Source organism: Capricornis sumatraensis, chromosome 2, assembly GCF_032405125.1.
Source record: "Capricornis sumatraensis isolate serow.1 chromosome 2, serow.2, whole genome shotgun sequence".
NCBI classification, from domain to species: Eukaryota; Metazoa; Chordata; class Mammalia; order Artiodactyla; family Bovidae; genus Capricornis; species Capricornis sumatraensis.
This window is the reverse complement of record NC_091070.1, coordinates 64,496,381-64,523,212: the sequence shown is the minus strand read 5'-3', so window position 1 is coordinate 64,523,212 and position 26,832 is coordinate 64,496,381. Positions and strand designations below refer to the sequence as shown.

Below are 26,832 nucleotides of genomic sequence, written 5' to 3'. Positions count from 1 at the left end.
TGCAAAAAGATATGACACCAGAAGATGGGCCACCCAGCTTGGAAGGTGTCTGATATGCTACTGGAGAGGAGCAGAGAGCAATTACTAACAGCTTCAAAAAGAATGAAGCAGCTGGGCCAAAGCAGAAATGACACTCAGTTGTGGACATGTCTAGTGGTGAAACTAAAGTCCAATGCTGTAAAGAGCAACACTGCATAGGAGCCTTTAATGTTAGGTCCATGAATCAAGGAAAACTGGATGTAGTCAAGCAGGAGATGGCAAGAATGAACATCGACATTTTGGGAATCAGTGAACTAAGATGGACGGGAATGGGTGAATTTAATTCAGATAACCATTACATCTACTGTGGGTAAGAATCCCTTAGAAGAAATGGAGTAGGCCTCATAGCCAACAAAGAGTCTGAAATGCGGGAGTTGGCCTTGGAGGACAAAATGATGCAGGGCAAAAATGGTTTTGTCAGGAGAACACATTGGTCATAGCAAAAAATCTTTTCCAACGGCACAAGAGATGACTCTACACATGGACGTCACAGATGGTCAATATCCAAATCAGACTGATTCTATTCTTTGCAGCCGAAAATGGAGCAGCTCTACAGAGTCAGCAAAAACAAGACCTGGAGCTGACTGTGGCATAGATCATGAACTCCTTATTGCAAAATCCAGGCTTAAATTGAAGAAAGTAGGAAAACCAATAAGCCATTCAGTATGACCTGAATCAAATCCCTTATGATTATACAGTAGAGGTGATAAATAGATTCAAGGGATCAGATCTGTTAGACAAAGTATCTGAAGAACTATGGACAGAGGTTCATAACACTATACAGGAGGCAGTGACCAAAACCATCTCAAAGAAAAAGAAATTCAAGAAGGCAAAGTGGATTGTCAGAGGAGACTTTGCAAATAGCTGAGGAAAGAAGAGAAGCAAAAAGCAAGGAAGATATACAATTGAATGCAGAGTTTCTGAGAAGAGCAAGGAGAAATAAGAGGGACTTCTGAACAGTGTGAAGAAATAGAGGAAAACAATAGAATGGGAAAGACAATAGATCTCTTCAAGAAAACTAGAGTTATCAAGGGAACATTTCATGCAAGGATGGACATGATAAAGGACAGAAATGGTAAGGACCTAACAGAGGCAGAAGAGATTAAGAGGACATGCCAAGAATACAAAGAACTATACAAAAAAGGTCTTAATGACTTGGATAACCGTGATGATGTGGTCACTTACCTAGAGTCAGACATCCCGGAGTGTGAAGTCAAGCGGGCCTTAGGAAGCATTACTACAAGCTAGTGGAGGTGATAGAATTCCAGCTGAGCTATTTCAAATCTTAAAAGATGATGCTGTTAAAGTGCTGCACTCAATATGTCAGCAAATATGAAAAACTCAACAGTGGCCACAGGATAGGAAAAGGTCAGTTTTCATTCCAATCCCAAAGAAGAGTAGTGCCAAAGAATGTTCATATTAATGGATAATTGCACTCATTTCTCATGCTAGTAAGAGACTATGCTTAAAATCCTTCAAGCCTGGGTTCAAAAGTATGTGAACCGAGAACTTTCAGTTGTACAAGCTGGGCTTAGAAAAGGCAGAAGAACCAGAGATCAAACTGCCAACAATTGCTGGATCATAAAGAAAGGAAGGGAATTCCAGAAAAACATCTACTTCATTGACTACTTGAAAGCCTTTTACTGTGTGGATCACAACAAATTGTGGAAAATTCTTAAAAAGATGGGAATACCAGACCACCATACCTGTCTCCTGAGAAAGCCATATACAGGCCAAGAAGCAACAGTTAGAACCGAACATGGAATAGACTGCTTCAAAACTGGAAAGGAATAGGACAAAACTGTATATTGTCACCCTGTTTATTTAACTTATATGCAGAGTACATCATGCAAAATGCTGGGCTGGATGAATCACAAGCTGGAATCAAGACTGCTGGGAGAAATATCATCAACCTCAATTATGCAGATGATACCATTCTAACTACAGAAAGTGAACAGGAATTAAAGAGCCTCTTAAGGGTTAAAGCGGAGAGTGAAAAAGCTGGCTTAAAACTCAACATTCAGAAAACTAAGATCATGGCATCAAGTTCCATCACTTAATGGCAAATAGATGGGGAAGAAGTGGAAGCAGAGACAGATTTCATTTTTGGGGGCTCCAAAATCCCTGCAGACAGCGACTACAAGATATTTGCTCCTTGGAAAGAAAGTGTGAAAGTGTAAGTCGCTCAGTTGTGTCCAACTGTTTGCCATCCCATGGAGTGGTCCATGAAATTCTCTAGGCCAGAATACTGGAGTGGGTAGCTTTTCCCTTCCCCAGGGGATCTTCCCAACCCAGGGATTGAACCCAGGTCTCCTGCATTACAGGCAGATTCTTTACCAGTTGAGCCACAGGGAAGCCCAAGAATATCAGAGTTGGTAGCCTATCCCTTCTCCAGCAGATCTTCCTGACCCAGGAACTGAAAAAGGGTCTCCTGCATTGCAGGCAGATTCTTTACCAACTGAGCTATCAGCAAAAGACGCTTGCTCCTTGGAAAGAAAGCTATGACAAACCTTGACAACATATTAAAAAGCAGAGACATCACTTTGCCAATTAAGGTCTATATAGTCAAAGCTATGGTTTTTCCAGTAGTCATGTATGGATGTGAGAGTTGGACCATAAAGAAGGCCGAGCATCAAAGACTTCATACTTTTGAACTGTGGTGCTGGAGAAGATCTTAAGAGTTCCTTAGACAGCAAGGAGATCAAACCAGTTAATCCTAAAGGAAATCAACCCTGAACATTCACTGGAAGGATTGATGATGAAGCTCTAATACTTTGGTCATCTCATGAGAAGAGCCCACTCAAGGGAAAAGATCCTGATGCTGGGAAAGACTGAAGGCAAAAGGAGAAAAGGGTGGCAGAGGATGAGATGTTTAAATAGCATAACCAACTCAATGGACATGAGTTTGAGCAAACTCAGGGAGATAGTGAAGGACAGGGAAGCCTGGCATGCTGCAGTCCATGGGGTCACAAAGGGTCAGACGTGACTTTGCAACTGAAGAAAAACAAAATGGCTAATGATTCTAAGCATCTTTTGCTGAGCTGATTTTCCACTCTATATCCTCTCCCAAAGCCTATTAAAGATTTTTAATTGGATTATTTTCTTATTGTTGAGTTTTGAAGTTTTTAAATATTCAGAATGTAAGTCCTTTGCAGATATGTGATTTGCAAGTATTTTCTCCTGGTCTATATTTGTCTTTTCATTATCTTAATAGTGTCTTCACAAGCAAATTACTTAATTTGATTCAGTCCAATTCATCAGCTGCTTCTTTTCAATCATGATTTTGGTGTCATGTGAAAGAACTTCTTGCCTATAGCCAGCTCACAAAGATTTTCTGTGTTCGCTTCTAAAAACTGTATAGGTTTATAGTTCACATTTGGATGTGTGGTGCTTTTCAAGTTCATTTATGTATAATGTGTGTAGTTTAGGTCAAGGTTCACTATTTTGGTATTTGGATGTCCCACTGTTCTAACACCATTTATCAAAAGTGCTATTATTTTTCCACTTTGCAACTTTGTTAAACATTATTGGCCACATTTATATGAGTCTACTGCTGGAATCTATTCTAGTTCAGTGATCTGTATGTCTATTCCTTCACCACAGTCTTGACTGTGGTAACTTTGTACTAAATTTTAAAATCATGTAGCTTGATTTTTCCAACATTTTTCTTTTTTTAAATTGTTTTAGATATTCTAGGTCCTCTGCCTTTCTATAAAAATTCTAAAATCGGTTTCTCTATCATGACAACCAGTGTTGTTGTTATTGTTATTGCTTCAAATCTATAAATCAACTTGAGGAAAATTGATGTCTTAAGTATAGTGAATTCTCCAATTCATGAATACAACATGTCTTTCTATTTATTTAAATTCTCTTTTTAAAAAATAAATTAGGAGGGGACATATGTATACCTATAGCTGATTCATGTTAATGTTTGGCAGAAACCAACACAATACTATAAAGCAATTATCCTCAATTAAAAATAAATAAATTTTTAAAATAAATAAAAATTAAAGAAGTTTTAAAAATAAGGATTTTACATTTTCACCATAAAGCTCTCATACATATTTTGCTATATTGATACCTAAGTATTTCATTTTGGGAGAGCTACTATAAATGGATTTTTTAATATTCCATTTTAAATTATTTATTGCTAGTACACAGAAATATGATTTTTTGTGTGTGAGCTGACCTTGAACCACTTATTAAACTCATGTATTCCAGTTAATTTTTTCTGGATTCCTTGGGATTTTATAAATATATAATCATGCTATCTGCATAAATAGAGAGAGTTTTATTTCCTCCCTTCTAATCAGTATGTCATTATTTCTTCAAATATTTTTGCCATACCAGAACCATTATCTGCACATTCTGGGTCTCTGACAACACAAATGTTAGACCTTATAAGAGTTTCAAGATTTCTGAGGTGCTTATTTATTTTTTTCTCTGTTCTTCAAATTGGATCATTTCTATTTATTTAACTTCACTGACTTATTATGTCATGTCCTCTCTGCTATTCAGCCCGTTCAGTGAGCTTTTCATTTCCATTATTATATTTCTCAGTTCTAAAATTTCCATTTAGTTCTTCTTTACATCTTCTATTTCTTTGCTGAGACTATCTTCCCACTCATTCCTAGAATATGGTCATAATATCTGATTTTAAGTTTTTTTGAGATAATTTTAACATCTGTGATCCTGGCACTGGTATCTCTTTTCTGCCTTTTCCCAAGTGAGTGCAGATTTCACAGGTTCTTTTTAAGCTGAGTAATCCAAGATTGTATTCTGGACATTTTGAATATAATCTTATGAGAATCTGGCTCCTATTTAAGTCCCACCAAGAGTGCTGGTGTTTGTATTTTAGCCAGTAATTGACCCAGCTGGGTTCACACTTCAAGTTCTGACCATCCTTCTGTAGCCTGCATTTCCAATATCAGTTTAGTGTGCAAAGCCTTTGAAGTCATACTGAGTGTGTTCCATAACTGTCCCACGCAGTGTCCAGTTTGGGGCTTGGGAGTGGTCTATCCCATAATTTGGTCCTCAATGTGCTGTTCAGGATCACACTCAAGCACGCACAGCTTGGAAGTCAGTTCAGGAGTCTGTGAGCAATTTTAAGTGGTCACTTTCCCAAGCTTCTCATTCACCTGCAATTCTCTGGATTCCTGGGGCTTCCCTTTTCCAGCCTTCCTGCAGAAAGCTGCGGCTTCATTAGCCCCATTCTTCCATATACTTCCCATAACCATGCCCACATCAGGGCCAAGCAACAGAAGAGCAAAGGGAAACGAAAGCAGTGGGACTTGCCCCACTCTCTTGAGACCACAGCTCCTCCAATCTGAGAGGCAGGTTCCTATCCTTCTGAGATTCAGGCTCCTGCTTGCCCCACTGATGCCACTGCCCAGGGTTGCTTGAGGCCTGGGGTGCAAGAGAATGAAGAAAAAGGGGGGAAAAAAAGAAAAAAGAGAAGAATGTGGGATTGCCACATTCTGAGTATTAGGAGACATCTTTCCTCTTCCTTGGGTCAAAACTAATGGGATTCTCCTGGTGCTTTTTCTGTCCATGTTAATAATGCTCACGTCCAAGTTTCAGGATACATTAAGTTCAGGCTGGGGCATACTGGAAGAAAAAAAATGGTAAACTCACCGACGGTTCAGTAGTACTTTGAATTCTGGTCTTCTTCCCCAATCTGCCTCCTACTATTTATTTTCAGAGTCCTCAAATAGCCACTCCAAGCATTCTGTCCAGGTCTTACAGCTGCATTCAGTGGGAAAGACAGGGTGAAGTGTGCTTACTCCATCTTATCTGGAACCAGAACCTGGACTACTGCTTCTCATAACAAACTTTGTAGAACTGACTGACTCAACTACTTGTTAAATTTGATCATAAGAAATTAAAATTTTAAAATAAATAAATCCTGTAATAATCTTACTGAGGAAAAGGGAACAAGCAACTTAACAGGATCACATTATTTTAAGCATATATACTTTTGGCTATTCAATTATTAGGAAAAAAGTGAAGTTCTTAATTATACTTTGCTTTACTTCTCTAAATCTTATTTTACCTGTGGATTTTTTGTGATTACTAGGACTGTTTTAAAATTTTTAAAAGAAGGAAAAAAAAAGATTTATTGAAAGTATGACTCAGAGGAAGCCAAGTGCACTTGAGAAGCTATAAAGTGTTAAAAAAATTGAAAAATAGTTCAGGATGACCAACACTAAGTGTAAGCCCAACAGTTTCAAGAAAACAGTATAGAAAAGCAGGCAGATATCAATTCAAGGTTTTGTATGCCATGTTAAAGTGGGTATAAAGAAAGTAAAGGAAGGCCCTTAAGTGTTTTAGCAATGGCTAGGGAGTGACATGATTTTCTTGAAGGATTACTCCTCTGAAGAACATAAAAGTGCATAGAAAATGAATCTTATTGTCTGACTCTAAGGGGGGGGGGGTCTCATCAAGTTGGAGAACAGTATATACAGTATAATTCCACATGTGGTTGGGGGTTATGGGTAGGGAGGGAGATTTTATACACACCCATGCACATATAGACATGCACGCACACATACAATGTTACGATACATGTCATATATAACCAAATGATTATATATATAAATTATATATCATATATATCCTTAAATCATATGATTGAAAGTGAAAGTGAAAGTGAAGTCGCTCAGTCGTGTCCGACTCTTTGCGACCCTGTGGACTGTAGCCCACCAGGCTCCTCCGTCCATGGGATTCTCCAGGCAAGAATACTGGAGTGGGGTGCCATTTCCTTCTCCAGCGGATCTTCCCGACCCAGGGATCAAACCCAGGTCTCCCGAATTGCAGGCAGATGCTTTAACCTCTGAGCCACCAGGGAAGCCAAATCATATGATGATATTAATTTATATCTTACTATGATTCTATACAATATATATGTATATATTCATGTATGTAGACAAATGGATAGATTAAATATGTATTGAATGTTTCTGGAAAAAAAAACAAGAAACCAGTAATAGTGGTTAGAGAGGAGAGTGAAAGGGCTAAGGGAAAAAAACTTTTACTTTTTACAGTATTCTTCTGTTTGATTTTAAATTCTTTTACCATGATCATTTACACTTTTAAAAAGGGTTGTAAAAAAAAATAGAAGGAGAACATATGCAAAAGTTAGATATGATATAGATATAAGACATTAAAATAAGATATGTATGAGCAAAGCATTCAGTAGCACTGTTCCTAGCATATAGTAAGCACTCAAACACAGTTACAGATCTTCTTACAAATAATGTTATTAATCATTTATAAAGAAGGGTCACAACAGAAAACAGCTGATTTTAATTACACTACACTATACTGCACAAATTTACCAGGTATTTTCAAGCATTTAGAAATTTGAGAAAAGATAAAGAATGGATTTTAAAGATATTTTTTATTATCATTTAATTATACTTTTGCTATAAAAAGAAACGTTTGCATATTTTTCTCAATTTCTTAAGCACTGAAGGGTATAAAGGGAAAAGAGTCTCTCCTTTCCTGGTCCCTCTAATTCCAATACACAAACATAGCCATTCCCAATGGCTCAATGGCTTCTTGAGTTCTATACAACTGCAGACTTTCTTTGTGCATATAAAGAACATATAAAGATGTATATTTCTATATATTATATAATCTTTCAGGGAAATTAATCTCTGCTCCTTTAAATAATCTAGACCTACTCTACTTCTTAAACCCGAATAGAGTAAATGAATAAACAAATCCTTAAAATGCCAGATGAGGCTAAATCTTCCAAGTTGGGATATACTTAAATGGACAGGTTGAACAGTTGAAGTTCTCAATGACCTCCTAACACCCCTCGATAGGAAAGATAAACCTTAACTAGGGCAAACAAAAGTTACTTTAAGGGGAAAAAATTACTAGGTAAAATGAACAAAATGGCAGATGAAAGGTTTTTAAGAGATTAAAAGATGTAATGAGGGGTAACTTGTTATCTCTAATCTTTAGTCCCAGAGTCTGACTACTATGCTCTCTCACAAAAGAAGTTATTTAAGATCTTCTACCATACCCATATCTGATGGCACAGAAGAAGAAGCAAAAAGCCCATTTGACTGCAGAGTTCCAAAGAACAGCAAGGAGAGATAAGAAAGCCTTCCTCAGCCATCAATGCAAAGAAACAGAGGAAAACAACAGAATGGGAAAGACTAGAGACCTCTTCAAGAAAACTAGAAATACCAAGGGAATATTTTATGCAAAGATGGGCTCAATAAAGGACAGAAATGGTAGGGACCTAACAGAAGCAGAAGATATTAAGAAGAGGTGGCAAGAATACGCACAAGAACTGTACAAAAAAGACGTTCACGACCCAGATAATCACAATGGTGTGATCACTCACCTAGAGCCAGACATCCTGGAATGGAAAGTCAAGTGGGCCTTAGGAAGCATCACTACAAGCAAAACTAGAGGAGGGGATGGAATTCCAGTTGAGCTATTTCAAATCCTAAAAGATGATGCTGTCAAAGTGCTGCACTCAATATGTCAGCAAATTTGGAAAACTTGGCAGTGGCCACAGGACCGAAAAAGGTCAGTTTTCATTCCAATCCCAAAGAAAGGCAATGCCAAAGAATGCTCAAACTACCACACAATTGCACTCATCTCACACGCTAGTAAAGGAATGTTCAAAATTCTCCAAGCCAGGCTGCAGCAATACATGAACTGTGAACTTCCTGATGTTCAAGCTGGTTTTAGAAAAGGCAGAGGAACCAGAGATCAAATTGCCAACATCCGCTGGATCATCAAAAAAGCAAGAGAGTTCCAGAAAAACATTCTATTTCTGCTTTATTGACTATGCCAAAGCCTTTGACTGGGTGGATCACAATAAACTGTGGAAAATTCTGAAAGAGATGGGAATACCATATCACCTGACCTGCCTCTTGAGAAATCTGTATGCAGGTCAGGAAGCAACAGTTAGAACTGGACACGGAACAATAGACTGGTTCCAAAGAGGAAAAGGAGTATGTCAAAGCTGTACATTGTCACCCTGCTTATTTAACTTATATGCAGAGTACATCATGAGAAACACTGGGCTGGATGAAGCACAAGCTGGCATCAAGATTGCCGGGAGAAATCTCAATAACCTCAGATATGCAGATGACACCACCCTTATGGCAGAAAGTGAAGAAGAACTAAAGAGCCTCTTGATGAAAGTGAAACAGGCGAGTGAAAAAGTTGGCTTAAAGCTCAACATTCAGAAAACTAAGATCATGGCATCTGGTCCCATCACTTCATGGCAAATAGATGGGGAAACAGTGGCTGACTTTATTTTTCTGGGCTCCAAAATCACTGCAGATGGTGATAGCAGCCATGAAATTAAAAGACACTTACACTTGGAAGGAAAGTTATGACGAACCTAGACAGCATATTCAAAAGCAGAGACGTTACTTTGCCAACAAAGGTCCGTCTAGTCAAGGCTATGGTTTTTCCAGTAGTCATGTATGGATGTGAGAGTTGGACTATAAAGAAAGCTTAGCGCTGAAGAATTGATGCATTTGAACTGTGGTGTTGGAGAAGACTCTTGAGAGTCCCTGGGACTGCAAGGAGATCCAACCAGTCCATCCCTAGGAGATTAGTCCTGGGTGTTCATTGGAAGGACTGATGTTGAAGCTGAAACTCCAATACTTATGCCACTTCATGCAAAGAGCTGACTCACTGGAAAAGACCCTGATGTTGGGAAAGATTGAGGGCAGGAGGAGAAGGGGACGACAGAGGATGAGATGGTTGGATGGCATCACCAACTCAACAGATATGGGTTTGGGTGGACTCCGGGAGTTGATGATGGACAGGGAAGCCTGGCATGCTACAGTTCATGGTATTGCAAAGAGACAGACACGACTGAGCAACTGACCTGAACTGAACTGATGGAACAGAAACTCAGTAGGGCAAGCAAATTTGGAATAACTTTCACAGACATTCTATACTGAACAGATCAGGGGGTCTAATCCAGAAAGCACATATTTCTTATATTCTTATACTGGGGGAAGAAAGGAGTCACATTTTACAGCAGTAGCTACAGACTTCAAGCAGGGAGGGCAGAAGAGGCAGAGCTGATCTTCTGTAGTAGTAACCTTTCATTTCAACTTCCAGCTTGTGCTCTGCAGTCTCCAAAGCAAAAATAAAATCCAGGACCAATATTCCAGGGTTTAAAAAAAAGTTCCTACAAGTCAAAACAAAAATCACCATCTCTTTTTGGGCTGTAAGAAAAAACAGTTTTTCCCTGCATTTATATGGGGCAAGCAAAATTCCTAGTTCAACTGAGAAAAAAAATTACTTGGTTATAACAGTGGTATTTACTTTACTTGATATCAATAGGATCTTTACTTGCTTTTAGAGGATCTAGAGGAGAAAAATGTTTAAACATTTAAAGAGGCTTTAAATTAACTACTTTCTCATCCAAGGTAATATATAAAGAGAAAAACCTCAGTTTTACTTAATTTAGTGCTTTGAAAAGGCACAAGAGATAAGATGATATTGATCATTTACAGCATGAAGAGCTAAAATGGGATAGAAAGGCTGAGCAAATTTCTAGTTTTAAGTTCAACAAACTTCATTAGATTGAACACATCATAGTGGTAAGACACATAAGGATTAGTGATGTGTGTGTGCGTGTGTGTGTGTAGAAGGAAATGGAAGTACAACAAATTTCATTAGATTGAATACATCATAGAGGGAAGATACGTAAGGATCAGTGGGGTGTGTGTGTCTATAGAAGGAAATGGAAGTATGACAAACTTTATTAAACACATCATGGAGGGAAGACACAAGGATTACTGGTGTGTGTGTGTGTGTGTGTGTGTGTGTAGAAGGAAATGGCAATCCACTCCAATATTCTTGCTTGGGAAATCCCATGGACAAAGAAGCCCGGCAGGCTACAGTCCATGGGGTCACAAGAGTCAGAGATGACTTGTTTCAACTGGAAGCAAGTAAACAAAATATAAACTTCTCAAGATCCTAGGAAGACTTCCTTTGATGAAAAGATCTGAGGATAAATTTTAGTCGTTTTATAATATTCTGAATTGCCATATCACACCACCTATATGCAAAAATTAAAAAAAAAAAAACTTCAAAACCAAATATAAACCATTTTCTGGAAGATCCAAGTGACTGTCTCTTGTAACAATGAAGAACTAAACATCTATATAACATGGTTTTGAGAATCTAAACCTTAGTCACCCAAAGATGACTTTACCAACTAGTATTTATAATACTCTTTAACAAATTATTCCAGAATCTTAATAATTCTTTTTCTTACCAAAAAAATAATTTATTAAAATGATAACCAGAAATAGAAGAGTTAATGCTATCCTATTCTCCCACAACTCCATTTACAAATGTACAGTATCACAAAATACAAAGCTACTTTCTACTATCATTCTGCTACTAAGCATAGTATGTCAAGTTTAAATGTACAAAATACATTTTGCCTAAAATAAACAATGTAAACAAATTGAAAAGTGCATATAAGAATAAACTAGGCAATATCTAGTAATATTAAAACCCACTGAAAGAAGTGTGTTGGTCCAATAGCAATTGGTGTCCTAGTCCCCACACTATGATCTCAATTTTTTCCCAATATAAAGGTTTCTTGGAGAAAAAGGGTTCCTGATTCCAACTCTGGTGTAGGGAAAGTTCAAGCAAAGCCTGGGACATGTACTGTGCCAGTAAGCTAGTGATATAAAAGAACACTAAAGTAACATCAGGAGGACAAGCAGCCAATTTAAAAGGGCTTCTACCAGTCAAAAGAAGTGGAAATTTTAGCATAAAAAGAATAATAACTTCAATGGATTGAAAGAAAACATAGAAAAATCCATGATCTCATAGTGATACTCAAAACAGAAAAACAGCTCACTACTCACATAAGGGCACTTGTTATTTTGAAAATTGGTAAATAAACAGGAAAAAAAATCAGGTCTTTATCCTGCCCTTCTTGTAGTAACTATCATTTCAGGAGAAACAAATGGCTGATGAAATAAAATTCTACTCTGTAGAATAATTCCAATTCAGAAATTTGGAAGGAATAAAAGAATCAGAAATATTTTGCAACCACTATGGAAACAATGGATGAAGACAATGTACTCCATCAGCAACAATAACAATATGGATTTCTTCGAGCCACTAGGTCTAACTACAAGTTCACAGGAAACGTGGAGGATAGAGGAACATGTTAACACTACAAGGATGCAATCAGCCAAATCCAGATGTGGACTGCTCTAGCAAACTAAGAACTTCAGTTCTCAACAAACAGCAATGCCAAAGTTAAAAAAAAAAAAAAAGAGGAGGGGGGAACGTAAATTAAGAGATACTTAAGAGAGATGTCAACTAAATGCAAAGTACTTACCGTGCATGTGAATCTTTATTTGAATAGCTCAATGTAAAAAGAGTATTTTTAAGACAATAGGGGAAATTAAATACTGGCTGCTAGATTTTATATGGTATTGAGAAATAATTTTCTCAGGTGTTTAAGACTACAGTGTTTATGTTATTAATAAAGGAATTTCCTAATGTAAATTATGGACTTTAGTTAACAATAATGTATCAATACTGTTTCACCAACTGTAACAAACATACTACACTAATGCAAGATGTTAATAACAGAGGAAACTGTAGATGGGGATTCTAAACTTCCACTCAGTTTTTCCTATAAACCTGAAGCAGTTCTAAAAAAGTAAAGTCTACTAATTAAAGAAAAAAAAAGAAAAACTGGAACATGAGCTTCTTCTCCAATCCATTCTTAAAACTGGTCACCTGCAGAGTTTCCACAGTGTTATTATTTCACTTTTTCAATAATATAGATTCTCCCAAATTTTCCTAATGTTTAACATAAACTACCTCTAATATATTCTCATATCATTCTTTTTTTTTTTTGTAGGGAATAAGTGACCAAGACTTTCTATGTTCCAATAAATATAAATTAATGCACTCACAAAACCATTAATCATCAACAAAGTTCTTACAAAGCAGTGTCTGGCAAATTTTTATTATTTCCAGCAAAATGTTAAGGCCTTCACACTTTAGAGCCAATGAGAAAGGAATATGCTAGTAATGAGAATTATGCATGAGCTGAGGAAATCTAGAATTGTGAAATACAGGAAAAGACAGAGAAAAAGGAGAGTGGAAGGAATTCAGGAAAAGAAATAATGAGAATTTTGAAAAGGGGGACTGATTTATTAAAAGGAACAAAACTTAGGGTTCAGGCTAAATTCATCACAAAGTATCATTTTATGTTAAAAAGAAATAAATCCTATACCAGTTATCAAAAACTGAACAACAATTTTAAACCAACCAGTCCTATAAAGGGCTAACCTCTGGTTATATACCTTTTCCTTACGCATATAGCCTCCTTTTTATTGGGGTCACTGAGTAAGAAAATCATTATGACAACAGACAGGCAGGAACAAGAAGTTGAGCTTCATTAAAAGGTTCTCAAAGGGTCTAGATTCCAAAGCACCTTCAACAAAAAGAAGTTATGAGGCTTAAGTATCCAGAAGGCATGGTTAGAAAGCCAAGAAAAGAAAGCCAAGGGCTGTTCATTGAAATACAAACCAAAAGATAAAAAAAAAAAACAACTATTTTATTTTGGAAAGAGAAAAGTTCTGAGGAACTAAAAACAGGTAAGAAAAACATTTTAGCTAATAGTATGAAAGATGAAATAAGAAGGAAAGGAGAGACTCAGCATCCAAGGATCTCCAATTCACCCATTAAAAGGTACTAAACTGTTCTTTAAGCTTTATTGCATAGAATCCTGACTAAACCATGGCCAAAATAGGCAGGAGAACTTACTGAAAGGGCTATAAAGCTGTATTCTGCCTCATCTGGAAGCATTTCCTTGGGACCAAGTAGGAGAAAGACAGGTGAAGCAGCACTGTCCAAGCCACGCTGATACTAACATACTTGCTGATATTAACATAATATGGACTTGGCTGAGAGTAAAACAGATCACTTGGGATCTGTGCAAGCCAGGAAGAGATAGCTCTAGCTGCACCTGTTTGTTCGTATCACTGAGATGCAAACAGCTCAAAATAAACATGGAAGAGCAGAAAAGGTGAGGAAAAGAGAGCACCATCCTTTTCTCTATTCTTCCTTCTCTAATCATCTATTTTTTCAAGTAGTTAGAATGGGTGCTGATCTATCCACTGTCTTCCTGACTTCCCATGTTTTGGGAAAGTTAAGTTTGGCCTAAAAACAACTATTAAACAGATCTATAACAGTATTAGCATCATACTCTAAAAAAAAAATGAGTCAATTAGTAGAGAAACTTGGGGCAATGAGAAAGCTTAAGGCAAAGGGCAGTGATTAAAACAACAGATGCTGCCAGAATACATAATACACATTTCATTAACTTAACAGAAACTAATTTACTAAAATTCCAAACATCAGTGATTCACAAAGATAGCATATTCACCCTAGAGAATACACAGCTGTGAATCTGAGGGTTCTAAGCTACACAGCATTTTGTCCTTGTTATTTCTACCAACTAGTTATTTCTACCATTTACAGCAACTTCCTTTGCTCTGTATGTTAATACTAAATTCCTTTAGACACTAATGAATGTCCCATAGCAATATCAACCCTCTAGTTTAATAAGATCATTCAGTGTGCTAATCACACCTCTATTTAATTTTGATCCAGAAAAAATATTTAAATATCCGTAATATCAGATTATGTCATAAACTGAAAATACAAAGATGAATCAAACTAGCCACGTATTAAGGGTTTTACATCACTAGAATGATGTCAGAAAAAAAGTTACTTATCCTTGTGGTAAAATAATAGAGACTCAAGCAGTAACATAGACCTCAAAAATGATGGCCAGGGCCAGAAAGGAGTTATTTGATGAAACTGAAGCTAATGAAATCAACATGCAACAAATATTATTATTTTTTATCCACCCTTCAGTGTGATTTGAAGGCAGCTTTCTTAATGTGATTAAATCATGTTTAACATCCAAAAACACAAGAAACAACTCAGAGGTGTTTATGTTTATTTTTTAAAAAGGTAAATTTTACCATAACAAACATTATGCAAACACTTACTAATGCAGAATGTTTCAGGTAATTCACTCCCTCTTATCCTTACTCACCATGAAAAGAAATTCCCAAAATCTAACTATTCTATGCAATCAGTATATCTACAATTACTAGCTAGCAATAAAATGTCCAAGAGAAAAATGTTCAGCATGGTTACACTTAGTTGACACCAGAATATTCAACTGATAAAGAATGTAACTTAATGTTCAAAGACATAATAAATTGTTTGGTATATCATACAAAGCAGCTTACCTTGTAGTTTTTTCAATACAGCAACCTCCATTTTCAGAACTTGCTTTGGTTGTTGAGCTGATTCCACCTTCAATGCAACATTTTCCCTGGTGAGCATGTCCAAGGCATCGTAAATTTCTCCAAAGCCCCCACCCCCAATCTTCCTCAACTGCATGGGAAATAAAATAGGAACACACACACACACACACACACACACACACAATTAATAGAAGATTCTAATTAGAAGTTGATTCATCTCTGATATTTACAAAATAATATATAATTGACTATCCCTATTTTATGCTAAAAGATCTCAATATTGTTAACTGAGTATATGCCAAGAATGAATACTTAAGAAATAATGTCAAAATTTTTTCCCACAGATTTGTCCACAAGAAGTACTGAATTTATTTCAGCCACAAACAATTTTAAAATTAGGTCTACAGCCAGCATCAGAAACATAAAAGACACAGTTATCTGAAGCTTCACTTCCCACATATAACTCTCAACGACCAGATCTGTTCTAATTCTAAGGCAATCATTTGAAGATGTTTTAAATCCTTAACATTTTTTACCAACTGAAATTTCCTCTGGAACCAGACTGAGATGTGTCTGCGAGGAGGCTGGAGGAGGGACAGGCCACCAGAGCCCAGTTCTCTCAGCACCATTTACCCTCCTCTCAGAGGCACTGAATAGCTACACAGAACACAGCCCTGAAGAGAGGTCCTAGAAAATGGGCCAGCAGCTTGGGGTTAAGGGAACTAGGGACCCCAAGGCATTAAAGAAGTCATTTGGAGGTGGCCCCTTGAATGCTCAAGCTTGCTAGTTGCCACATGGGTAAGAAATAAAAACCATCTAGTTAACTCCTAATCCATAAGACTGTGATAAAAATAAATGATTGTTTTGAGCCTCTAAATTTTGATGCAGTTTGTTACTAGATTGGTCAAAAACTTCACTTGGGTTTTTCCATAAGCTGTAACAGAAAAATCCAAATGAATCTTCTGGCCAACTCAATGAATAACAGATAACCAAAACACCATCCTCAACAATGAGCCTGTAATTTTTTTTTTTTTTACTAAGAGGCCACTATGTCACTCAAATTTGGCAGACATGCTCCACATGTATATTGGCTCTCACTGTCAGGACAGAGCAACTATGCCAGGCATAGTTGCATTTGTCACCTTTTGATATGTCTAATGGAGAACGGCCAACCTTTACCACAGCACTTAACACAAACCTCTCACCAAAGCACACACATGCCTGACTTAAAGATTACCAACTGCTGGAATCTCCCTGCACCAGCCACAATGATGACAAGGTTCTTTCCTGTTTACTCAAGAAAAATTTCAAAGTCTACTGCTTTGCCTAATAAGTAAAACACCGTACCATAAAAACAAAATTTTTATTTCTAGAAGAATAATCTTCTTTTTGCAATCTGTTGACAGACTATGGAAACAACTGAATAGCTTGGCTAAACTTGCCAGTGGAACAAAACTTTAGTTAACAGAAGACCAGGTAGCAATAAAACATATTTAAATATATCTAAAAGAAAAATAGCTTCTTTACTGGAAGAAAGAGAGCAGATTCCAAGTCCAGGGCAAGGAAGCCATCAAAAGACTATAAGAATCATGTTAAAAAGACTCAGGAGACAACTTGAAGGAAATCCCTTTAGTCAAATGAGACAATTTGAACATCAATAGCAATGATAACTACAACAGACTGAAACACATGAAATATGCTTAAATCCATGAATTCTTAATGATAATTTTTAAAATTCCATTAGTCACTTTGAGAAGATGCTCACTTCAGGGTTTCCCTTATGGCTCAGAGGTTAGAGCATCTGCCTGCAATGCGGGAGACCTGGGTTCGATCCCTGGATTGGGAAGATCCCCTGGAGAAGGAAATGGCAACCAACTCCAGTATTCTTGCCTGGAGAATCCCATGGATGGAGGAGCCTGGTGGGCTACAGTCCACGGGGTCGCAAAGAGTCGGACACGACAGCAACTTCACTTTCACTTTCAGTTCAGTTCAGTCACTCAGTCGTGTCCGACTCTTTGTGACCCCATGGACTACAACACGCCAGGCCTCCTTGTCCATCACCAACTCCCAGAGTTTACTCAAACTCACGTCCATTGAGTCGGTGATGCCATCCAACCATCTTTTCCTCTGTTGTCCCCTTCTCCTCCCGCCCTCAATCCTTCCCAGCATCAGGGTCTTATCAAATGAGTCAGTTCTTCACATCAGGTGCCCAAAGTATTGGAGTTTCAGGTTCAGCATCAGTCCTTCCAATGAATATTCAGGACTGATTTCCTTTCGGATGGACTGGTTGGATCTCCTTACAGTCCAAGGGACTCTCAAGAGTCTTCTCCAACACCACAGTTCAAAAGCATCAGTTCTTTGGCACTCAGCTTTCTTTATAGTTCAACTCTCACATCCATACAAGACTACTGGAAAAACCATAGCTTTGACTAGACGGACCTTTGTCAGCAAAGTCATGTCTCTGCTTTTCAATACATTGTCTAGGTTTGTCATAGGTTTTTTTCCAAGGAGCAAACGTCTTTTAATTTCATGTATGAAGTCACCATCTGCAGTAATTTTGGAGTCCAGAAAAATAAAGTCTTTCACTTTTTCCATTGTTTCCCCATCTATTTGCCATGAAGTGATGGGACCAGATGCCATGATCTTAGTTTTCTGAATGCTGAGTTTTAAGCCAACTTTTTCACTCTCCTCTTTCACTTTCATCAAGAGGCTCTTCGCTATCTGCCATAAGGGTAGTGTCATCTGCGTATCTGAAGTTATTGATATTTCTCCCGGCAATCATGATTCCAACTTTGCTTCTTCCAGCTCAGCATTTCTCATGATGTACTATGCATGTAAGTTAAATAAGCAGGGTGACAATACACAGCCTTGACGTACTCCTTTTCCTATTTGGAACCAGTCTGTTGTTCCATGTCCAGTTCTAACTGTTGCTTCTTGACCTGCATACAGATTTCTCAGGAGGCAGGTCAGGCGGTCTGGTATTCCCATCTCTTTCAGAATTTTCCAGTTTGTTGTGATCCACACAGTCAAAGGCTTTGGCATAGTCAATAAAGCAGTAGATGTTTTTCTGAAACTCTCTTGTTTTTTTCATGATCTGATGGATGTTGGCAATTTGATCTCTGGTTCCTCCACCTTTTCTAAATCCAGCTTGACCATCTGGAAGTTCATGGTTCACATATTGCTGCAGCCTGGCTTGGAGAATTTTGAGCATTACTTTACTAGCATGTGAGATAAGTGCAATTGTGCAGTAGTTTGAGCATTCTTTGGCATTGCCTTTCTTTGGGATTAGAATGAAAGCTGACCTTTTCCAGTCCTGTGGCTACTGCTGAGTTTTCCAAATTTGCTGGCATATTGAGTGCAGCACTTTCACAGCATCATCCTTTAGGATTTGAAATAGCTCAACTGGAATTCCATCCCCTCCATTAGCTTTGTTCGTAGTGATGCTTCCTAAGGCCCACTTGACTTCACATTCCAGGATGTCTGGCTGTAGGCTGGTGATCACACCATCGTGATTATCTGGGTCATGAAGATATTTTTTGTATAGTTCTTATGTGTATTCTTGCCACCTCTTCTTAATATCTTCTGCTTCTGTTAGGTCTATACTATTTCTGTCCTTTACTGAGCCCATCTTTGCATGAAATATTCCCTTGGTATCTATAATTTTCTTGAAGAGATCTCTAGTCTTTCCCATTCTATTGTTTTCCTCTATTTTTTTGCATTGATGGCTGAGAAAGGCTTTCTTATCTCTCCTTGCTATTCTTTGGAACTCTGCATTCAAATAGGTGTATCTTTCCTTTTCTCCATTGCCTTTCGCTTTTCTTTTCATAGCTGTTTGCAAGGCCTCCTCAGACAACCATTTTGCCTTTTTGCATTTCTTTTCCTTGGTGATGGTTTTGATCAGTGCCTCCTGTACAATATCACCAACCTCCATCCATAGTTCTTCAAGCACTCTATCTATCAGATCTAATCCCTTTAATCAACTTGTCACTTCAAATGTCATAAGGGATTTGATTTAGGTCATACCTAAATGGTTTGGCGGTTTTCCTTATTTTCTTCAATTAAGTCTGAATTTGGCAATAAGGAGTCATGATCAGAGCCACAGTCAGCTCCCAGTCTTCTTTTTGCTGACTATATAGAGCTTCTCTCTCTTTGGCTGCAAAGAATATAATCAATCTGTTTTCAATGTTGACCATCTGATGATGTCCATGTATAGAGTCTTCTCTTGTGTTGTTGGAAGACGGTGTTTGCTATGACCAGTGCATTCTCTTGGCAAAACTCTGTTAGCTTTTGCCCTGCTTCATTCTGTACTCCAAGGCCAAATTTGCCCATTACTTCAGGTACTTCTTGACTTCCTACCGTTGCACTCCAGGCCCCTATAACGAAAAGGACATCCTTTTTGGGTGTTAGTTTTAGGAGGTCTTGTAGGTCTTCATAGAACTGTTCAAATTCAGCTTCCTCAGCATTACTGGTCAGGGCATAGACTTGGATTACTGTGACACTGAATGGTTTTCCTTGGAAATGAACAGAGATCATTCTGTTGTTTTTGAGATTGCATCCAAAAGACTGGACTCTTTTGCTAACTATGATGGCTACTCCGTTCTTCCCCCAGTAGTAGATATAATGGTCATCTGAGTTAAATTCACCCATTCCAGTCCATTTTAGTTCACTGATTCCTAAAATGTCAATGTTCACTGTTGCCATCTCCTGTTTGACCACTTCCAATTTGCCTTGATTCATGGACCTAACATTCCAGGTTCCTATACAATATTACTCTTTACAGCATCAGAGTTTACTTCCATCACCAGTCGCAACCACAACTGAGTGTTGTTTTTGCTTTGGCTCTGTCTCTTCATTCTTTCTGGACTTATTTCTCCACTGATCTCCAGTAGCATATTGGGCACCTACCAACCTAGGGAATTCATCTTTCAGTGTCCTATCTTTTTGCCTTTTCATACTGTTCTTGGGGTTCTCAAAGAAAGAATACTGAAGTGGTTTGCCATTCCCTTCTCCAGTGAACCGTGTTTTGTCAGAATTCTCCACCATGACCCGTCCATATGGGTGGCCCTACGTGGTATGGCTCATAGTTTCACTGAATTAGACAAGGCTGTGGTCGATGTGATCAGACTGGTTAGTTTTCTGTGACCTCCTCAGTAGACATCCAAACACAGTTATGCCTCAGTCTCTGTGGGGCCTCTGGGTCCTGGTGCACACAAGGTATGTTTGTGCCCTCTAAGCATCTCTGGTGGGTATGGGGTTTGATTCTCATTAGCATCAGAAGATGCTACGGAACCAATTTATTACTTTGAAAAGTGGTAAATTTAAAAAAGAATCAAGCATTTATCCTGTATTCCTAGTCAAACTATATCTCAGGGTAATCAAATAGTTAATGATGCAAAATTTCTCTTCATAGATGTACTTCAACTAATGAATGAAGGAATGACAGAATATCACCAATCTGCCATCCCTTTGAATTAACAGACCTAGACAATGATGATCAATAGTGTTAACAAAATGATGGGCAATAAGACATTACGTGCCTCCCATCCAAAGTTAACAGTACCCTTTATGGGGGGGGGGGGGTGGGGAAGCCCCTACCTCAATAAACAAACCTGAAGTCAGATCTAATCAAGTCTCTCTATATAACCAACAGTTTACATAAAATACACAAGACAGAGAATCATATTAACACCATGTGGAAACAATAGAAAAAATCCAAACTATGGAAAATTCTACAGGCAAATAACCTAGTTTCTTCAAAAAATAAACTGCAAGAAAAAAAGAAAGATAAAAAGGAACTTAGAAATTAAAGGAAACTTAAGTATGTCAAACAACTGAAATATCCAGACTTCACCTGGATGTGATTCAACTGTTAAAAAAACTTAACAAAACAATTAGGAAAATGTGAAAGTTGGAAGGATATCTAATGATATTAATGACACTGCTTTCCTGAATGTGATGATTACATTTTATGTGCATAGAGAAAAGTAAGGTAAAAGATTTCCTTCAAAATATTTTGGGAGAGATCTGTTTTTAATGTTTAAAAACAACTGGGAAGTGAGATCATGCTTCCTGGGGTGAAAGGTTAGCAGAAGTGCCCTTTCTTGCTTTCTGCTGTAGTCCCGAGTGGTAGCTGCCTAAATGGGCAAGTTCATGAAACCTGGTAAGGTGGTGCTGGTCCTGGCCTGTCGCTACTCTGGACACAAAGCGGTCGTTGTGAAGAATATTGATGATGGCACCTCAGACTGACCCTACAGTCATGCTCTGGTGGCTGGAATTGATCGCTATCCCTGCAAAGTGAGAGCTTCCATGGGCAAGAAGAAAATCACCAAGAGGTCAAAGATCAAGTCTTTTGTGAAAGTTTATAATTATAGTCACCTCATTACGACAAGGTACTCTCCGAATATCCCCTTGGACAAAACTGTTGTCAACAAGGACGTCTTCAGAGATCCGCTCTCAAACGCAGGGCTCCATGAGAGGCAAAGGTCAACTTTGGGGAGAGACACAAACAACACTCGCAAGAACAAATGGTTCTTCCAGAAGCTGCGGTTTTAGGTCTGCCCCAGTCATTAAAAATATTTTTAAAAAAAAACCAAAAACTGGACTCTATGATGATCTTTTACTTTTATCTAGTTTGTTTCAGTTTTTCTATTTCATATTCAGTGCTCCCATTTCATTTGGTATGTTTTCCCATTTCTCCATCACTCCCTGTTTTTTTTGATGTTCTTTCTCAAGCAAAGTATAGTAGAAAAGCTTTTGTATATACATATATAAATCTATATAGAGTATGTATAATACATATATTTTAGAAGACTTATGAATTTTTGCCTAGCTAAAAAATTCATGACATTTTGATTCCACTTGTCTGACTCAGTATGATAGAATGCTAGATTTCTAATTTATATTCACTCAAAATTTTGATATAGTTCCATACATTTTGGCATCTAGTATTACTGCTAGAAGTCTAGAAAGTTTATTACCTTAGTGTTAAAAAAATGTGAATGAGGCTTGAAACTTCTAATCTAATTCTGAGAATATTAAGAAATATTATGCTGTTAAAAAAACACAGGAAGTTAACAAGTGATACAGTATTATTAACTAAAGTATGGATTTTGTTCAAATCTTCACAAAATTTTATGCTCGTGTCCATTATTTGTTTTCATACCTTATTTAAGACTCCACATTATATTTAACTGCATTTAGCAGCTTCAGCTGCATGCAACAGATTCTGGTAAATTGTTTTTTCATTTTTATTCTATTACAAATATTTCTAATTTTCCATGTTATGGCTTCTTAGATATACCCCTCATTTAAAAGTGGATATTTAATTTCCAAATACATGGGATTTTTAAAAGTATCTCTGATATTAATTTCTCATTTAAATGCTTTCTTCTCTGCAATCACCTTCTATGTTTTTCAGTCTTCTAACTTTATTGAGGCTTTCAAAGGCTAAGTTAAAGTTCTCTCTTGGTAAATGTCACACTGTACTTGAAAATATGTGGGTTATTTTCAAATATCTCTTGATAGTGATCACTATCAAAAATAAATCCACAGAAATAAGAGAACAGATTCTGTATGATTTCTATACCTTTAAGACCATGAAATTTCTGCACCTGATCTTATGTCTCTGGCTATATTCCAGTGTTTCCTAGTTTATAGTCAATGGGAACTTCAACAGAATTTGTATCCTACTGTTGTGTGAAAACTGTATAAATCTTAATTGTGTTGAATTGGTTTATAGTGTTTTTAAGGTATACTATATTCTACTTCTCTGTACAGTCATCCTATTAATTTCTGAGAGTTTGATATTGAAACTCCAACTAAGAATCTTAATTTATCTACTTAAAACAAATGACTGTAATATATACTGGGACCATATGTAACTTTGCTCTGTATTTTCCACGTCTCCTGTAAATGTGTTATCATATTTTCATAATTAAAAAAATAAGAAAGAACAATTTAAAAATATTTTAGGAGAGAGGTTAAAGAGATGAAGCAAAACTGACTATCAATCTATAACTGTTTAAGCTGAGGCATGGGTACCTGGAGGTTCTTTATAACAGTCATGCTATTTTAACATACACTTAACAATTTTCCTTAATAAAATGTTAAAAAATAAAAAGGGCATTACACTGAAGTTTTTTCAATTGTTCTTTCCCTAAGTATACTTTTATTTACCTTACTCAATAGTAGCTATTAGAGGTTAGGAAAATTTATTACTATAAGGAGCAAGATGCTGGGAGGGATTGGGGGCGGGAGGAGAAGGGGACAACAGAGGATGAGATGGCTGGATGGCATCACTGACTCGATGGACATGAATCTGAGTGAACTCCGGGAGTTGGTGATGGACAGGGAGGCCTGGTGTGCTGCGATTCATGGGGTCGCAAAGAGTCGGACACGACTGAGCGACTGAACTGAACTGAACTGAAGGAGCAAGAAGAACAATTAGGGTATAAACAAAACCTAATTATAGGAAAAGAAATAAAAGTAACTGCTTTATATGCATTATTTCCTAATGAAATGTTACTTTTATCAAGATACCAAAGCCTCCTCCTTCCCCCTACCCCACCCATCTCTTTTCCTGATGTATACTTACTACTTTCCATCTTTCTTTGACCAGGATTCCAACACTGAGGATATCCGGCTGCTCTCCTCCTCCACTCATTGCAACTCACTGATGTGGTAGAATGGCTACACAGGCATCCGGCTCCCAAGGGTGGTTTCCATTTAACCTGAAACAAAAGAAACAGGAGCAGCATATCAGGACTAACTAACACAAACATTCCAGCACCCAGAAGTACTACTAATTCTATACATTAATTCGGTGGCTTGGCTGGAAAGGGGGAAATCCCAAATCTCGCTTCTAAAATCTGTTTAGTGCATATAAAAAAGTGCTTACCTCTCCATTACAGAGCCCAGTGAAATAACCAAACATTAAAGAGGCATTATATTGAAAGTGAAGTCACTCAGTCCTGTCGGACTCTTTGTTGGTACAAAAGTAATTCTAATTTCAGATCATGAATTTTAAATCATTATATCTAGGTTCAAACACATTTTTCTTAATCAAAATAGGATCCATTACAATCAACACATTTTTGTCAATGGGAAATAAGTTGGTTTATTCCTGTAGTGTAAAAATCTGTGCTTCAGGAATCAACAAACTCTTGGAAAGCATTTTCTGCCTCCTACTGGCTGTGGAAGCATTTTCCCTGGAAAAAGTTGTCGAAAACTTTGAAGAAGCTGAAGTCCGTTGCCACTGGTGAGAGGTCAGGTGAAGATGGCAGATAAGGCAAACCTTCGTAGCCCAATTTGTTCAACTTTTGAAGCGTTGATTGTGCAACGTGCAGTCAGGCATCATCATGGAGAAGAACAGGGCCCATTCTGTTGACCAGTACTGGCTGTAGGTGTTGCAGTTTTTGGTGCATCTCCTCAATTTGTTGAACATACTTCTCAGATGTAATGGCTTCGCTGGAATTCAGAAAGCTGTAGTGGATCAGAAACAAGCAGCAGACACCAAACAATGACCATGACCTTTCTGTGGTGCAAGTTTGGCTTTGGGAAGTGCTTTGGAGTTTCTTGGACCAACCACCAAGCTGGCTGTAGTATAAAATCCACTATTCATCACACGTCACAATTCAATTGAAAAATAGTTCATGTCGTTGTGTAGAATAAAAGAACAGAGACACTGTAAAATGACAATTTTTGATTTGCAGTCAGCTCATGAACGTGAGAGACCCACTCATTGAGCTTTTTCACCATTCCAATTTGCTTCAAATGCCAAATGACCATAGAATGGTCAATGCTGAGTACTTCAGCAACTTCTTGCTTGAATTTAAGAGGATCAGTTCTGATGATGGCTCTCAATTTATTGACGTCAACTTCCGATGGCCAGCCACTATGTCCTCATCTTCAAGGCTCTCGTCACCTTTGCAAAATTTCTTGAACCACCACTGTACATTCATCAGCAGTTGCTAGGTCAAATGTGCTGTTGATGTTGTGAGCTGTCTACCCTGCTCTATGACTCATTTTGAACATAAATTTAAAAAGAGCTCAAATTCACATTTTGTCTAACATCATTTAAAGAGTCTAAAATAAATACAAAATAAACACCAAATAATAAATCATTTAACTCTCTTAAATTGAAGAAAGTGGGGAGAACCACTAAACCATTCAGGAATGACCTAAATCAAATCCCTTATGATTATACAGTGGAAGTGAGAAATAGATTTAAGGGACTAGATCCGATTGACAGAGTGCCTGATGAACTATGGACAGAGGTTCATGACATTGTACAGGAGACAGGGATCAAGACCATCCCCAGGAAAAAGAAATGCAAAAAACCAAAATGGCTGTCTGAGGAGGCCTTACAAATAGCTGTGGAAAGAAGAGAAGTGAAAAGCAAAGGAGAAAAGGAAAGATATTCCCATTTGAATGAAGAGTTTCAAAGAATAGCAAGGAGAGATAAGAAAGCCTTTCTCAGCCATCAATGCAAAGAAATAGAGGAAAAGAACAGAATGGGAAAGACTAGAGATCTCTTCAAGAAAATTAGAGATCCCAAGGGAACATTTCATGCAAAGACAGGCACAATAAAGGACAGAAATGGTATGGACCTAACAGAAGCAGAAGATATTAAGAAGAGGTGACAAGAATACATAGAAGAACTGTACAAAAAACATCTTGACGACCCAGATAATCACGATGGTGTGATCACTCATCTAGAGCCAGACATCCTGGAATGTGAAGTCAAGTGGGCCTTAGGAAGCATCACTACGAACAAAGCTAATGGAGGGGATGGAATCCCAGTTGAGCTATTTCAAATTCTAAAAGATGATGCTGTGAAAGTGCTGCACTCAATATGCCAGCAAATTTGGTAAACTCAGCAGTGGCCACAGGACTGGAAAAGGTCAGTTTTCATTCCAATCTCAAAGAAATGTAATGCCAAAGAATGCTCAAATTACCGCACAATTGCACTCATCTTACAATTGTAGTAAAGTAATGCTCAAAATTCTCCAAGCCAGGCTGCAGCAATATGTGAACCATGAACTTCCAGATGGTCAAGCTGGTTTTAGAAAAGGCAAAGGAACCAGAGATCAAATTGTCAACATCCACTGGATCATGGAAAAAGCAAGAGTTCCAGAAAAACATCTATTTCTGCTTTATTGACTGTGCCAAAGCCTTTGACTGTGTGGATCACAATAAACTGTGGAAAATTCTGAAAGAGATGGGAATACCAGACCACCTGACCTGCCTCTTGAAAAATCTGTATGCAGGTCAGGAAGCAACAGTTAGAACTGGACATGGAACAACAGACTGGTTCCAAATAGGAAAAGGAGTACATCAAGGCTGTATATTGTCACCCTGCTTATCTAACTTATTTCAGAGTATATCATGAGAAATGCTGGGCTGGATGAAGCACAAGCTGGCATCAAGATTGCCGGAAGAAATATCAATAACCTCAGATATGCAGATGATACCACCC

At 37.7% G+C, this 26,832-nt stretch overlaps 1 protein-coding gene and 1 pseudogene across 1 annotated transcript in view; one reads left to right on the top strand and one right to left on the bottom strand.

Moving 5' to 3' along the window:
• TTBK2 (tau tubulin kinase 2) overlaps positions 1–24,018 on the bottom strand; it is an 88,557-nt gene extending 64,539 nt beyond the window's left edge. The window contains exons 1-2 of the mRNA XM_068966496.1: positions 23,950–24,018; positions 15,339–15,486 (exon numbers count right to left, since the gene is read on the bottom strand). Coding sequence (XP_068822597.1) covers positions 15,339–15,486; positions 23,950–24,018 — 217 coding nt within the window. The remainder of the gene's footprint in view (positions 1–15,338; positions 15,487–23,949) is intronic.
• LOC138073848 (large ribosomal subunit protein eL27-like) lies at positions 21,495–21,908 on the top strand (annotated as a pseudogene).
• Positions 24,019–26,832: the final 2,814 nt, after the last annotated feature.